Here is a 13,634-nt window from a genome sequence, read left to right as displayed (position 1 = left end):
ATGCCTTTCCACCCGGTGACGGCGGCTTTGATGTACCGGGGGATCTACACCATCCCCAACATCCTCGCCGAGCAGCACCCCGTGGAGATCCCCGAGGACGAGCTGGAGGGTGAGCGGGCTGGGGGGGACGGGACTGGGGGGGGACCCCATCCCCCGGGGGGGTTTTGGGGTGCGCGGCCCCCGCCGGCGCCCTGGGGAGGTTCGAGGCGAGCGGGATGCGGATGGATGGGGAGGAGGAGGAGGAGGAGGAGGGGAGGAAGGAGCGTGGGAGAGAGCCGGGCAGCGGGGGGGGGGGGGGGGGGGGGGGGCTGGGGGGGGTCCCGGCCCCGGCTGTGACAATATGACACAGCAGGGACCGGCGGTGGCGGCGCGGGGCCGGACCCCCCCCGCGTGGCGGGGCCACCCCTCCCCGCTGTCATAATATGACAGTGAGTGGCGGGGGGGGCCCCGGGGGCGGCTGTCACCCGTGGCACCCCCCCGGGTCACGGCAGACCCACGCAGCCCCGCTGTCACCGGGCTCCGGCCGGCAGGAGCGGCCGCCGGGGCTCTGCCCACCCCTGCGATGAGTGGGGCCGGTCTCAGCTGGCTCTGGCCAGAATGGCTTTTTCCACCCCAAAAGTTTGCCAGGGCGGCGGGACGGGTGTTACCGGTACCCCCAGGCCGCCCCGACTCGGGGTGTCCCCCGGGAGCCCCGGGGGGGGAAGGGGCTGCAGCATCCCCGGCCCCATCACTGCCCCGGCGCTGGCACCACAGGGTAAACTGAGGCACGGGGTGGCCCCATGCATGGCCCCGCTGCGCCTGCGAGAGGGGATGGAGGGGGCTCGGCGTCAGGCCTGGAGCCCCTGGGGACTCCCCGTGGGGAAACTGAGGCACGGAGCCCCAAGGCTGGGGGGCCGGGAGCCCCGAGCAGGTGGGCAGACGGGCTCACGGCGGGCGTGCGAGAGCGCGCGTGTGCCCACGGCTCTGCGGGTTGCGCGCGTGTGGGCTTACGTGCCCGTTTACAGCCTCGCTGCAAGGGTTGTGCCTGCGTGTGCGTGTGTGCACGAGCGGGTACGCACACCCCTTCGTCCGGCCCCGCCGCGCGTTGCGTGTGTGCGCTCGCGCAGTTTTATGGACACGCAGAGCCTCCCTGCGGGGCGGCTGCGTGAGCGCGTGCGTGTACACACGGGCGGCATCGCTGCAGGGCGTGCATGCACATGTGCAGCCTCGCTGCAGGGTGTGTGCACATGTGCAGCCTCGCTGCAGGGCGTGCATGCACATGTGCAGCCTCGCTGCAGGGTGTGTGCGCACACGTACAGTGTCAGAGCAGGACGGCTTCATGTGCACAGCCCTGCTGCAGAGAGTGTGTGTGTGTGTATGCATGCACAAGTACAGTGTCACTGCAAGGGGGGGGTGTGTGCATGCACAAGTACATCGCTGCACTGTGGCTCTGTGTGTGCACGAGTCCAGCGTTGCTGCAAGGTGTGTGTGTGTGCACGCACAAGTAGCGCATCGCTGCAAAGTGGTTCTGTGTGTGTGTGCATGCACAAGTACATCACTGCAAGGTGTTTGTGCACGCACAACAAATACAGCGTCGCTGCAAGGTGTTTCTGTGCACATGTGCGTGCACAAGTACATCACTGCAAGGCGTTAGTGCATGTGTGCACACACGAGTACAGCATCGCTGCTGGGCGGTTCTGCGTGTGTGTGCATGCACAAGTACATTGCTGCAAGGTGTTTGTGCACGCACAAATACAGCATCACTGCAATGTGGTTCTGCATGTGTGCATGTGTGTGCACGCACAAGTACAGCGTTGCTGCAAGGTGCTTGTGTGCATGCACAAGTACATCACTGCAAGGCGTTGGTGCATGTATGCATGCACGAGTACAGCATTGCCGCAAGGTGCTTCTGTATGTGTGTGCATGCACAAGTACATCGCTGCAAGGTGTCTGTGCACGCACAAATACAGCATCGCTGCAACGTGGGTCTGCGTGTGCGCGCGTGTGTGCATGTGTGTGCATGCACAAGGACAGTGTTGCTGCAAGGTGCTTGTGTGTGTGCACAGGTACGTCACTGCAAGGCGTTGGTGCATGTGTGCACACACGAGTACAGCATCGCTGCTGGGTGGTTCTGCGTGTGTGTGCGTGCACAAGTACACTGCTGCAAGGTGTTTGTGCACGCACAACTACAGCATCGCTGCAACATGGTTCTGCGTGTGTGCATGTGCATGCATGCACAAGGACAGCGCTGCTGCAAGGTGCTTGTGTGCGTGCACAAGTACGTCACTGCAAGGCGTTGGTGCATGTGTGCATGCACAAGTCCAGCATCACTGCAAGGTGTCTGCGTGCGCACAACCTCACTGCAGCTCTGCCTGTGCATCGACGTGCCTGCACACAGCCTCGCTGCAGCGGGTGTGTGTGCGCACGCTCACTGCGTGTGCGTGCACGTGCGCCAGGGCGTTGTGGCGATGCACCCAGCCTGGCGCAGCACCGATGGGCGCTGCCAGGCCCCGGGGTGCTCCCAGCACCCGGGTCCCCCCCAGTACCCCACCTGCGGCCGCAGGCCCGCGGGGATCGATGGCAGCGGCGGGAGGCCCAAGGTGACCCCGCGAGGCGCCAGACGCCTGCAGCGCTGCGGGGGGGGCCATGCTGCCACCTTCCCGCCGGTCACCCTCCGGTTTGGGGGGACGTTCGTGACACCCAGCCGCCCTCCTGGCCCTGCAGCTGCCCCTCGGGGCTCCGCATCGGGGCTGAAAAGATGCAGGGTGCAAACCAGGGCAGGGTGCTACTGGCTTGGCCGGGGAGAGTCGGGGTGCCCTGGCTGGGGGGGGGTGACACCCCCAGTGGGACCCCAGTTTGGCCACTGTCGGAGCATGTCCCTGCTTTTCCCCCGGCACCCTGAGCCGGGTGATGGGGACCCGCCTTTGGGCGGGCTGGGTTGAGCATCCTCGAAGGAAGAATTCTGGGGGTGCCTGGAGTGGAGCGGGGCTCCCCGCAAGCGCAAGGGGAACCAGGAGCATCCCCCTGCCCAGGCAGGGGTGCCGGCCATGGAAAAGCTTTACCCATCGGGCTGGCAGGCCAAAAAACCCCAAAACTCCCCCAAAACACCTCAGAAGATGTCACCGATGGGCCACCATCCGAGCAGGGACGTCCCCAAGCGCTGGGGATCGATAGCACAACCCTACGTGGGTTTTTTCCCCCCAAAACCCAAGTTCTTGGCCCCTGTTTCTCCTTGCTGGGCTTCTCCAACACGAATCCGGCCAGCAGCCGGCAAAGACCTGCACGTTTATGCTGCCCGGTGCCGGCAGCTTTGCTGCCTGGCGAAGGAAGAGGGCACCAACATCCCGGCCCGGCTTCCCGGTGTTCCCGATACAAACTCGCCTGGTCCCTTCTTTCCCATCAGCCTGGTTCGAGCTCCGCGTGTCAGGGGGGCATCAAAAAGGCAGAAACTCCCCCAAAAAGGAGCAAAGCCCTGAGCGCAGCGGGAGGCGGGATGGAGCTGATGGGCACCACAGGGCTTTTGGGTGGGCGACAGCCACACGGCGTGGCAAGCACCGTGCCTCAGTTTCCCCGCTGCCCTCTGAGCTCAGCGCAGCCTCTCCCTGCCACCCCGCTGGGACCTTCCCCTGCGCCCCAGGACTCATTTTGAGCCAGAAACCCCAAATCCTCCCTGTCTCCATCCCATCTTTCTCTGCACAGGAGAGGGCTGAACACCGAAGCGACCCTGGTGAGAGCTGGCGCTTTTTTTGCCTGAAGCGTGGCACAGCTCTGGCGGCCACACTGCGTAACCCTGCGATGGGTGCAAAGCGCCCAGGGAGGACATGCACAGCACCCTCCCCGTGCCAGCAGCCGGGGCGCAGGGATGCTCCCAGCCGGGTGCTGCAGCACCGTGGGGGTCTCCCCACCCACAACCCCCACGCTGGCAGGCACCCCAACCTTGAACACATCCCAGGAGGGCATTTTTGGGGCAGGATGCTGGGTTTTCGGCTGCAGAGGGCTGGGCGGTGGCAAGGGCAGGGTGGGTGCTGTCAGAGGGTGGCCGGAGTGGGAGCAAAGACCTTGGGCTGTGTTGGTGTCCCCTAGGGGGGTCAGGCCCTTCTTGGGGAGGCTCTGGGGGGGGCGAGCTGCTGGGGACACCGTGTGTGTGTGCACACATGCCTCTGTTTCCCCTCTGTAAGGGGAACCCCACTATGGCCGGAGGGGTGGGTGGTTCATTTGGGGCCACCAGCGCTGCCCATGGGGCATCTGTGGGGACCGGGGCCGGGGGGGACGGCCAGACTGATCCCCACTCCTCCCGCAGAGATCCGTGAAGCCTTCAAGGTGTTCGACCGGGATGGCAACGGCTTTATCTCCAAGCAGGAGCTGGGCACGGCCATGCGCTCCCTGGGCTACATGCCCAACGAGGTGGAGCTGGAAGTCATCATCCAGCGCCTCGACATGGACGGTAGGACCCCGGCACCCCGGGACAGGGATGGGGACGGGACCCCAGCACCCTCCCTTTGGGGAAACACCCAATTTGCCCTGTTTCTGCCCTGCTGACTGGTGGCTGCAGGCCCCGATGTGGGATGTGGGAGGGCCTGATCCAGGCTCTGCCTCGTGCCTGGAGCGTCCTGCATCCATCATCATCATCATCATCATCATCATCACCACCCCAGCTTCGTTTAGGAGGATTTAATGATCCTGGCGTACTTGCGGGCAGGAATGGCACCTCTCCCGGCTCGGCAAACCAGCTGGGACTGGGCTGCTGGGGCTGGATTCTGCACCCCGGGCTGGATCCTGCACCCTGGGTCGGATCCTGCACCGCAGGCCATGCCCTCACCACCCAGCAGGCCAGGCTGGCCATGTGCCTCCAGCACTCGCTGCCACCATCGGCCTGTCCCCGTCACGCCTGCACTCATTGGGACCTTAAAGAGCTCGTTAATTTATTGGTTTCCTTTTTTCCCCCATTTAAAAGCCTTTCCGGCAGCGCTGCCAAGCCGCTGCTCCCTTCATTACTCATCGTTAGTGCCGGCCTGCCAGCCCCGACACCAGCATCCTCCGCAGCCGCAGGATGCGGCCAGCCCGGCGGCACCCAGCCCCTTCCCAGTGCCCCCCGGGGTCACGGCCACCACGGGGGTCCACAACTGGCATTGGGGTCCCAGCTGCAACTGGGGTTCCAGCTGGTTTTTGGGGCCCTGGATGGTATTGGGAGTCCCCAGCCAGCATTGGGGGGCCCCAGTCGACATTGGGGGTCCCCGGATGGCATTGGGGTGCCAACTGGCAGTGGGGACCCCAGCCAGAGTTAGGCATCCTGGCTGGTGTTGGGGGACCCCAAACTTTGTTGGAGGTCCCCAGCCAATATTGGGATCCCCAGGTGGTTTTGGGGGTCCCCAGCCAGTATTGGGGGTCCCCATATGGCATTGGGGGTCCTCAGCTCACATTGGGGGTCCCCAGATAGCACTGGGGGGCCTGTCCGGCACAGGGGACCCCAGCCAGTGGTAGGCATCCTGGCTGGTGTTGGGGGACCCCAAACTTTGTTGGAGGTCCTCAGCCAGTGTTGGGGTTCCTGCCTGGTTTTGGGGGGGCCCAGCCACCATTGGGGTCCCCAGATGGCACTAGGGGGTCCCCAATGGCATTGGGGTGCCAGCTGGCACTGGAGACCCCAGCAAGTGTTGGGCATCCTGGCCAATGTTGGGGGACCCATAGCCATGCTGGAGGTCCCCAGCCAGTGTTGGCGTCCCTGGCTGGCTTTGGGGGTCCCTGGCCAGGAATGGGGACCTGGTTGGTACTGGGGGTCCCCAGCCAGCTTCAGGGGTCCCTGGCTGCTGAATCTGAGAGTCCAAGGTCCCGTAATACCGGCTGCTGCTGTGGGCCGTTGTGGGGTGGATGGGCAAGATCGGGGGGCTCTGGGCACTGCCTGAGCCCCCCAAGTGCTGTGCCCAGGAGCAGGGTGCCCCCAGGCAGCCCCAGAGCAGGGTGTCCCCAGCAGTGCCAAGCCCAGGAGTGGGGTCCCCCCAAAAAACACCGAGGCTTGGAGCAGGGTCCCCCTGAGGCTGCGCAGGGGTGCACCTCTGAGCATCACCCAGGGTGTCCCCCCCCAGGGGACCCTTCTGGGGGTGGGAGGGGGAGTCGCACACATCCCCCTGCCCGGGCAGGGGGTGATGGCCGCCTCCGTGTCCTGCAGGCGATGGGCAGGTGGACTTCGAGGAGTTCGTGACGTTACTGGGACCCAAGCTGTCCACCTCGGGCATCCCGGAGAAGTTCCACGGCACGGACTTCGACACCGTCTTCTGGAAGGTAGGGACCCGCCCCCACCTCCCGCCCAGCACCAGGAGCCCCAGGGGTGGCTCGGGGTCAGCGTTAGGGTCAAGGTCAGGGCTGGTGTTGGGGTTTGGGTGAGGGTGGAGGTTAGGATCAGGATCAGGCTCAGGGTTAGAGTTGGTTTAAGGGTTAGGGTTGGGGTCAGAGTTGGGCTCAGGGTCCGGGTTAGGGTCAGGGTTGGGATTAGGGTGAGGGTCAAGCTCAGGCTCCAGGTTAGGGTTAGTGGAAAGGTTAGGCTGGGGTCAGGATCAGGGTCAGGGTTAGGATTCACCAGCCTGAGGCTTTTCTGTCCCTGCCTTGGCACGGGGTGGCAGACGGCGTGAGGCTGGGCACCCGCTGGGTGCCCTTCTTGGGAGCCGCCAGCCCCACTCTGCCAGGGGCTAAGCAGGGCACCAGCCCTTTTCCCACCAAAAATGAGGGGATCCAGCCAAAATGCAGCACCCGAGGGTGCCGGGGGACCCACAGCATCACCACGGCCCCCTTGGCGGGGTCCCAGCGTGGGGTCAGCCCCCTCCCGAGCCCCCCGCCCGCCCCCGCAGTGTGACATGCAGAAGCTGACGGTGGACGAGCTGAAGCGGCTGCTGTACGACACCTTCTGCGAGCACCTCTCCATGAAGGACATCGAGAACATCATCATGACGGAGGAGGAGAGCCACATGGGCACGGCCGAGGAGTGCCCTGTCGACGTGGAGAGTGAGTGCCGGCCAGCTGGGGATGCCAAACACCCCAGCCCCGACGCCACGGGGATGGCACCGGGTACCCAGGGTACGGGGGGGTGTTGGGGTAACATCCCCGTCTCTCCCCTCCCCAGCCTGCTCCAGCCAGCAGATCCGGCAGACCTGCGTGCGGAAGAGCCTCATCTGCGCCTTCGCCATTGCCTTCATCATCAGCGTGATGCTCATCGCCGCCAACCAGGTGCTGCGCAGCGGCATGAAGTAGCGGGGCCGCCCCGAGCGCCTGCCTCCGGCCACCGACGGGGAGCCACACCTATAGTGGGGAGTATAGATATATATATATCTCTCTCTCCATATTTGAATCAGACACACAAACCCCCCCCCGGGAGAGGGGCAAACCCGAGGGGGGAAGACCCGCGCCGGGTCCCCGCTGTCCCGGAGCGATGCGATCGCATGGCTGTTTGCAGAACATGGAAACTTTGATAAAGACACACAAACACACGAAAAAAAACCCTCGTCAGAAAAAAACAAACCTAAACCTGTAAGTGCATGTAACGTGCATGGAGCCCCGTGTGCTGCCCCCTCCCCGCGCCGGGGGCGGATTGCCCCCCCGGGCGTAGGATCCTGTCGGATACACCGATACTAGCGTCTATAGCTCTATATTTATGATAAAAACCAAATCATCCCCTAAGCAATACACGCGCCTGAGATGGTTTCTAGTCTGCGATGGGAGCGTTTGCATGGACTTGGCTGCCAAGGGCTGGATTTCACCCCCCTCCCGCCCACCCCCCCTGCCCCGGCCCCCGCGCCGTGCCTCGGTTTCCCCACTTTCCAGATGGGGGGACGCCGCTGACCTCCTGCTTGATGCACTTTGAGCCGAATGCCCTGGGAAGAGCCGGAGCGACCCCGAGGCTGGGGAGCCCACCCTGCACACCCCGAGCCCCCCCAGCCTGTATGTAGCACCCACCTGGGCATCGGACTGGTTCGGATTTGGGGCCGTTTCTCATTCTTTGGAATTGTTTTGGGGGTTTTATTTATTTATTTATTTTCTCTTCCTGGTTGGTTGTTTCCGATCTGAAATAAAACTGGGATTTCTGAAGTGCTCTGGGCTGCTGGGGCTCCTGGCGATGCGGGGGGCAGGGCCGGGGCTGGGGTGGGGGCAGGCACGGGGTGATGGGTGCCAGGTGGGTGCAGGGCCATGGGGGCACCCATGGGTGCTGCTGAGCTGCTGCCAGTGTGTGGCCAAGTCCTCTTGGCAAAGGGGGGTGAGCAGTGGCCGGGGCTCTGTGGCCCCCAGCATCCCAGGGGCCGGAGCATCCCCAAACCTGGGCGGGAGGGGACCCAGTGGATCCCACCAGCGCCGGGGGGGTTACACCCCCGTGTCCCCTACCCCGGTCCAGCCGTGGATCCTGCTGTGGATGCCGCCCTTTCCCATGCATCGGTGCAAGCGCCGAGCGGTTTTATTCCCCCCGCCTTCTCTCCATGCCCTGATATTTTATGTTGGCGTTCGGTGAATGTTTTAAGGCCATTTGCCTTACAAAGCGCCTCGACAGGGAGAACACGCGGCCCGAGCACATTCCCAAAAGCGCTTTGACCCGGCTTAACGGCAAATCCGGGGGGGAGCCAGGATCCAGCCCGCAGCACCGGGGGCTCAGAGAGGCTCCGGGGGGGTCACCGTCCTGCCCGGAGGCTGGCAGGGAGGGGAGCACCCCTCTTACTCCTGATTTACGCCAGGGTGGTGTAATCCCCTCCGTGCCGAGCGACGCCATCCCGCCGATGAAAACACGGCCGTGCTCGTGCAAACCACCGTGGCAATCACGTCCGCCTAATGGAGCACCCTCCCCGAGCCCCCGAATGATGCATTTTTAATGACAAACGGATTAAAATAATAAATAAAACCAGGGGAAGCTCTCGGTGCGGTGAGCGTGTGGGGCAAGGCTGCTGCCCCCCGCCGCAGGCGGTGCCGGGGGGGGGTCCCCGTGGGGAAGGGGCTGGAGGTGACCATCCCCGGGGCGTCGGGGCTGGGGCAACCCCAGCCTTCACCTCCCTGGAGCCCGGTTCGATCCCCTCATGGGGAAAACAGGTTTCCAGGGATTTCCCAGCCTCCAGACGGGCCTCCCCAGCACCGAGAGGGGGACACCCCATTTTTGGGATGCCAGGAGGAATCGGCTGCATTTATTGATTTGGGGTTTGGGTTGGTGTGGTTGTTTTGTTTTTTTTTCCTGATCTCGTATAATTTATCAAACAAATTGAAGCGAACGTCCAAATGAGAAATGAAAATGGGAAGTGCTCCACGGCAATGAAATCATTTCGGCTGCCTTGCAAAGTGGGGAAGGCTCTGCACCCGTAATGAAATTTCATCCATCTCCCCGCAGAAAGTTTTGATTTTTTATGAACTGGCATTTCCAAAGGAAGCCACGTGGCCTCGGAGATGTCTGTGTATATATATATATTTTTAACCAGGTCTATTATAGACGTTGTGAATAAACATAAGGGAGCCAAAAAGAAAAAGAGGACAATTTAATTTGCTAGAAAATACAATAACATAAAAGAAAAATTAGATAAAAGGAATAATGCGATCCCCCAAGCTCAGCTTTTCAAAGCTGCTCAATTAATTTTAATGGGAATTGGGAGAAGGGATTTCTTCAGGCGGGTTTGGAGATCGCAGCTCCCGATCCAGGAGCCGCCGGGCCGCAGGCGGGCAGCACGGGGTCCCGGCCACGTTCCCCGCACGCCGGCCTCGCACCGCTCTGCCGCAGCCGGGGACGGCTCATTGCGGCTGCTGCGAGACAGCAATGCTCCTCGCTAATTTAATTAAATGCTCGCTAGGAAAGGAAAAAAAAAATTTTACTCTGCGAGCGCTGCAGCGGGACAAGGGAAGGTGCCGGGGAGGTGTGGGGCTGCTGTGGGTGAGGGGGAGAGGGACCTCTCCGGTCCCCGCTGGACAGAGCAGAACCGGCACCAAAACCACCGGGGCTTGGAGCGCTGAGATTGCCATAGCACCGAGAAGTGCTTTGGGATAGGGAGGGGAGAAGTTGGTAAAGGTTATTTCTCTCTCTGGTGCTGCCAGCAGTGCGAGATGGGCTGAGCCCCATCCATGTCCCCATCCCCTCTCCCCGTTCCTGTCCCTATCCCCTCTCCCCATCCCCATCCCCATTCCCATCCTTATTTCCATCCCTGTCCCCATTCCTATCCCTGTTCCCATCTCCATCCCCATCCCCCTCCCCACCCTGTCCCCATTCCCATCCCCATCCCCATCTCCATTCCCATCCTTATTTCCATCCTTGTCCCCATTCCTGTCCCTGTCCTCATCCCTGTTCCCATCCCCATCCCCCTCCCCACCCTGTCCCCATCCCCATCCCCATCCCCATCCCCATCCCCATCCCCATCCCCAGCCTTATTTCCATCCCTGCCCCCATTCCTGTCCCTGTCCTCATCCCTGTTCCCATCTCCATCCCCATCCCTGTCCCCATCCCCCTCCCCACCCTGTCCCCATTCCCATTCCCATCCCCATCCCCGTCCCCCCCTCCTCTCCCAGCAAGAGCTGCCAGAGGACACCGGGCAGAGCCCAGCAGGGCTGCGCCTTGGCAGGGGCCCAGGAGCTGCTCATTTCCCTAAAAGCTTCCCGATAAATTACTCCCGCTCTTGCTCTATAAAAGGCACTTTGGCTCGTGCCGTCACTAAGGGGCCGCAGCTCCTCATCGCCCACCCCGGGCCAGCCAGGACCTGCTGAGGACGCTGAGCATCCCTGGAGCATCCTTTGGGAGCCGGATACCAGCCATCCCGCAGCGGGAGCAAGGGAAGGAGCCGAGCGCCCTGTCCTGCTTCGGTGTTTTCCTCCCCGCCGTGCAGCTCTCTGCAAAGAGGCTTTTTCCCCGGGTTAGCCCACACCGGCCGCGTCCCGGCCCCAGCAGTGATACATGCCATCATTACATCTCCTGACACCACGCTGTAAAATACGCCCCCATAAAAGCCTGTAATTTACAGGCTCCTACAAGTACCTGGGAGTTACACGGCTCCGTGAATACACGACACCCTGCAAGCGATGCTCAGCTCGGCCCCGACGGCCAGAGATCGCACGAGCTTTTGCAGGAAAACCTGATTTTAATTAAACCCCCTCGCCAGCCCTTCTCAGCCTCCCCCGGCCAGGCTGGTGCTTGGCGGGAACGCTCCCGCTCGCAGCTTTCCGGCTTTACTGGGAGTTTCTGCGTCACGAGCAGCTCATCTCTTCGGGAGCGAGGAAGAGCGCGGAGGGGCTGCGGCTGCGTTTGTTTTACACTGTAATTTTCTTTTACGGTTCGGTTTTGCAGCTCACCCAGGGAGCTGCCTGGAGCTCCAGCCTGCTCAGCCGGAGACGTGTTTCTCTCCCAAATTTAAGCTGGATCTGGGGAGCGGTTTCAGAGCCATGAAGCTTGTGGGTGCTGGGTAAAGCAACAGCTCCCGGACCAGCGGCCCTCCCAGGGATGCTCCAAAACACACCGGGATCGGCACGTGGAGCAGGGATGGGCTCTTGGGGCTGGATAAAAAGCACGTCTCCAAACACAGGCGAGGAACTGCAAAGTATTTTGACGGCTGACTGCAAAACAGCCGGCACACGCTTTGCCGCCATCCTCAAAACGTCCACGGGAGAGACAGGAGCGTTGTTCTTTGATTTGCCTCTGCCGGCAGCGGCGGCGGCAGCCGTGGCCTGGTTAGGCAGGTGCCCGCACGTGGCCTGGCTGCCACTGCTGCCACCCAGAGTTGCAGCCAAGCCGTCTGCCAGCCTTTGAAGTCAGCGGAGCGGTGGGGGTGAGGGGCTGAGCCCCCCAGCAGCCCCCGGCTCCCCGGGGCTCCCCCCCTGTGCCGTGCCGGGGGGATGCACATCAAAGCAGGTTGCAGAGAGCAGCCAAAGCTGCTCCTGCGACGGCCGAGAGCAGGGCCCTCACGCCCCTGCCCCAGAGCATCCCACAGCCCCTTTGGGGTTTTTTTACCCCCCCCGTTTGGCTTCCTGCAGCTGTGCAACCTCCGCATTCAGGGCAGGGGTCCCCTTCCTCCAGGTGACTCCAATTTACCCCCAGATGGTTGTCACACGGGTGCTCTTTACCCACGTGCCAGCTCCTGCAAGGGGAGGTGAGGATGGGACACGGGGTTGATGCTGCATTCTCTGAGCCCAAGACCAGCAAGCACAGGGCTCGGCAGGGCAACCACAGTCACACCGGGAAGGATAAAAACACCCTTTAGTCTGGCTTAAAGCTCAACCAGCCTCTGGCCAAGGCTGGTTTTTCCCCGCTGCAGCAGGGCTCAGGCAGCTCCGCACCCAGCCCCGCTGCGGTCACATCCAGCCCCTGCTCATGTCTAAGGATGGGGCGTGCTCCGGCTGACGGCTCCCCATGACCGTCTGTCCGCGCACCCCGACGCCGGAGCTCTGCCCTGTCCTGGGCAGCCGAGCACCGGCGTGATGCAGGCAAGATTTTGCCAAAGGCAGCTGGCTCCTGCCTGCGCTCTTCATGAATCTGGACCCACCGCCACCGTGCACGGCCAAACCTGAAATGCACTGGCAGGAGCTGCGGCTGTCCTGGACAGACCTGCTGCCGGAGAGCTGCTCTCCCGGGACGCGGCTGGCTGCCGAGCAGCTTTGCAGTGAAGCTGAGCACCCACCCGCCTTCCTGAGAAAGCCAAGCCAAGGGCCTTCTTCATCCCTCCCTTGCCTTTTTTTTGAGGTTCAATGAGGTGCAACAAGGCTCAGTGCTGGGTCCTGCACTTGGGTCACAACGACCCCATGCAACGCTGCAGGCTGGGGGAGGAGCGGCTGGGAGCTGCCTGGTGGGAAAGGGCCTGGGGGTGCTGGTTCACAGCCACCTGAACATGAGCCAGCAGCGTGCCCAGGTGGCCAAGAAAGCCAATGGCATCCTGGCTTGTATCAGGGATAGTGTGGCCAGCAGGAGCAGGGAGGTGATGGTGCCCCTGTGCTGGGCACTGGTGAGGCCGCCCCTCGAATGCTGTGCTCAGCGCTGGGCCCCGCACCCCAAGGCGGCCATGGAGGGGCTGGAGCGTGGCCAGAGCAGGGCAGTGAGGCTGGGGCAGGGGCTGGAGCACAAGGCTGGGGAGGAGCGGCTGGGGGAGCTGGGGGGGGCTCAGCCTGGAGAAGAGGAGGCTGAGGGGAGCCCTCATCGCTCTCTGCAACTGCCTGAAAGGAGGCTGGAGCCAGGGGGGGTCGGTCTCTGCTCCCCAGGAACAAGCAATAGGATGAGAGGGAACAGCCTCAAGCTGCGCCAGGGGAGGTTTAGGTTGGATATGAGGAAAAACTTCTTTCCCCAAAGGGCAGTCAGGCCCTGGCCCAGGCTGCCCAGGGCAGGGGCTGAGTCCCCACCCCTGGAAGGATTTAAAAGCCAGGGAGATGTGGTGCTTAGGGCCATGGTTTAGTGGTGGCCTTGGCAGTGCTGGGTTAACGGTTGGACTTGATGATCTTAAAGGTCTTTTCCAACCTAACCAATTCGATGATTCCTGCTGAGATGACTCTGTGAAACTCCCACTGCAGCAGCCACATGGTTGGGCTCAGCCTGCCTCTGCCTCTGGCTGGGCTTGGCCATACCAAAACTGCACCCTAAAAGCACCCCTATAGGTGTGCTTCTCCAGGGCAGCCCTTCCAGAGCAGTAAAGAGAAGCTGGAGGCAGGCCAGCTGGCCTCCCCGGCCACTGCGC

At 62.6% G+C, this 13,634-nt stretch overlaps 1 protein-coding gene across 1 annotated transcript; it reads left to right on the top strand.

The window, feature by feature from the left end:
* Window positions 1–7,218, top strand: CABP7 (calcium binding protein 7; the record flags this gene model as incomplete). The annotated part of the gene is made up of 5 exons (XM_082325139.1): window positions 1–109; window positions 4,280–4,423; window positions 6,143–6,255; window positions 6,819–6,972; window positions 7,091–7,218. The coding sequence occupies 5 exons, from the start codon at window positions 1–3 to the stop codon at window positions 7,216–7,218; spliced, it is 648 nt and encodes a 215-aa protein (XP_082181265.1).
* Between the last annotated feature and the right edge of the window lie 6,416 nt (window positions 7,219–13,634).

This window comes from Platalea leucorodia, assembly GCF_965183815.1.
Source record: "Platalea leucorodia genome assembly, chromosome: 12".
NCBI lineage: Eukaryota > Metazoa > Chordata > Aves > Pelecaniformes > Threskiornithidae > Platalea > Platalea leucorodia.
The sequence above is the reverse complement of the archived record's forward strand: the minus strand, read 5'-3'. Positions and strand labels throughout refer to the sequence as shown.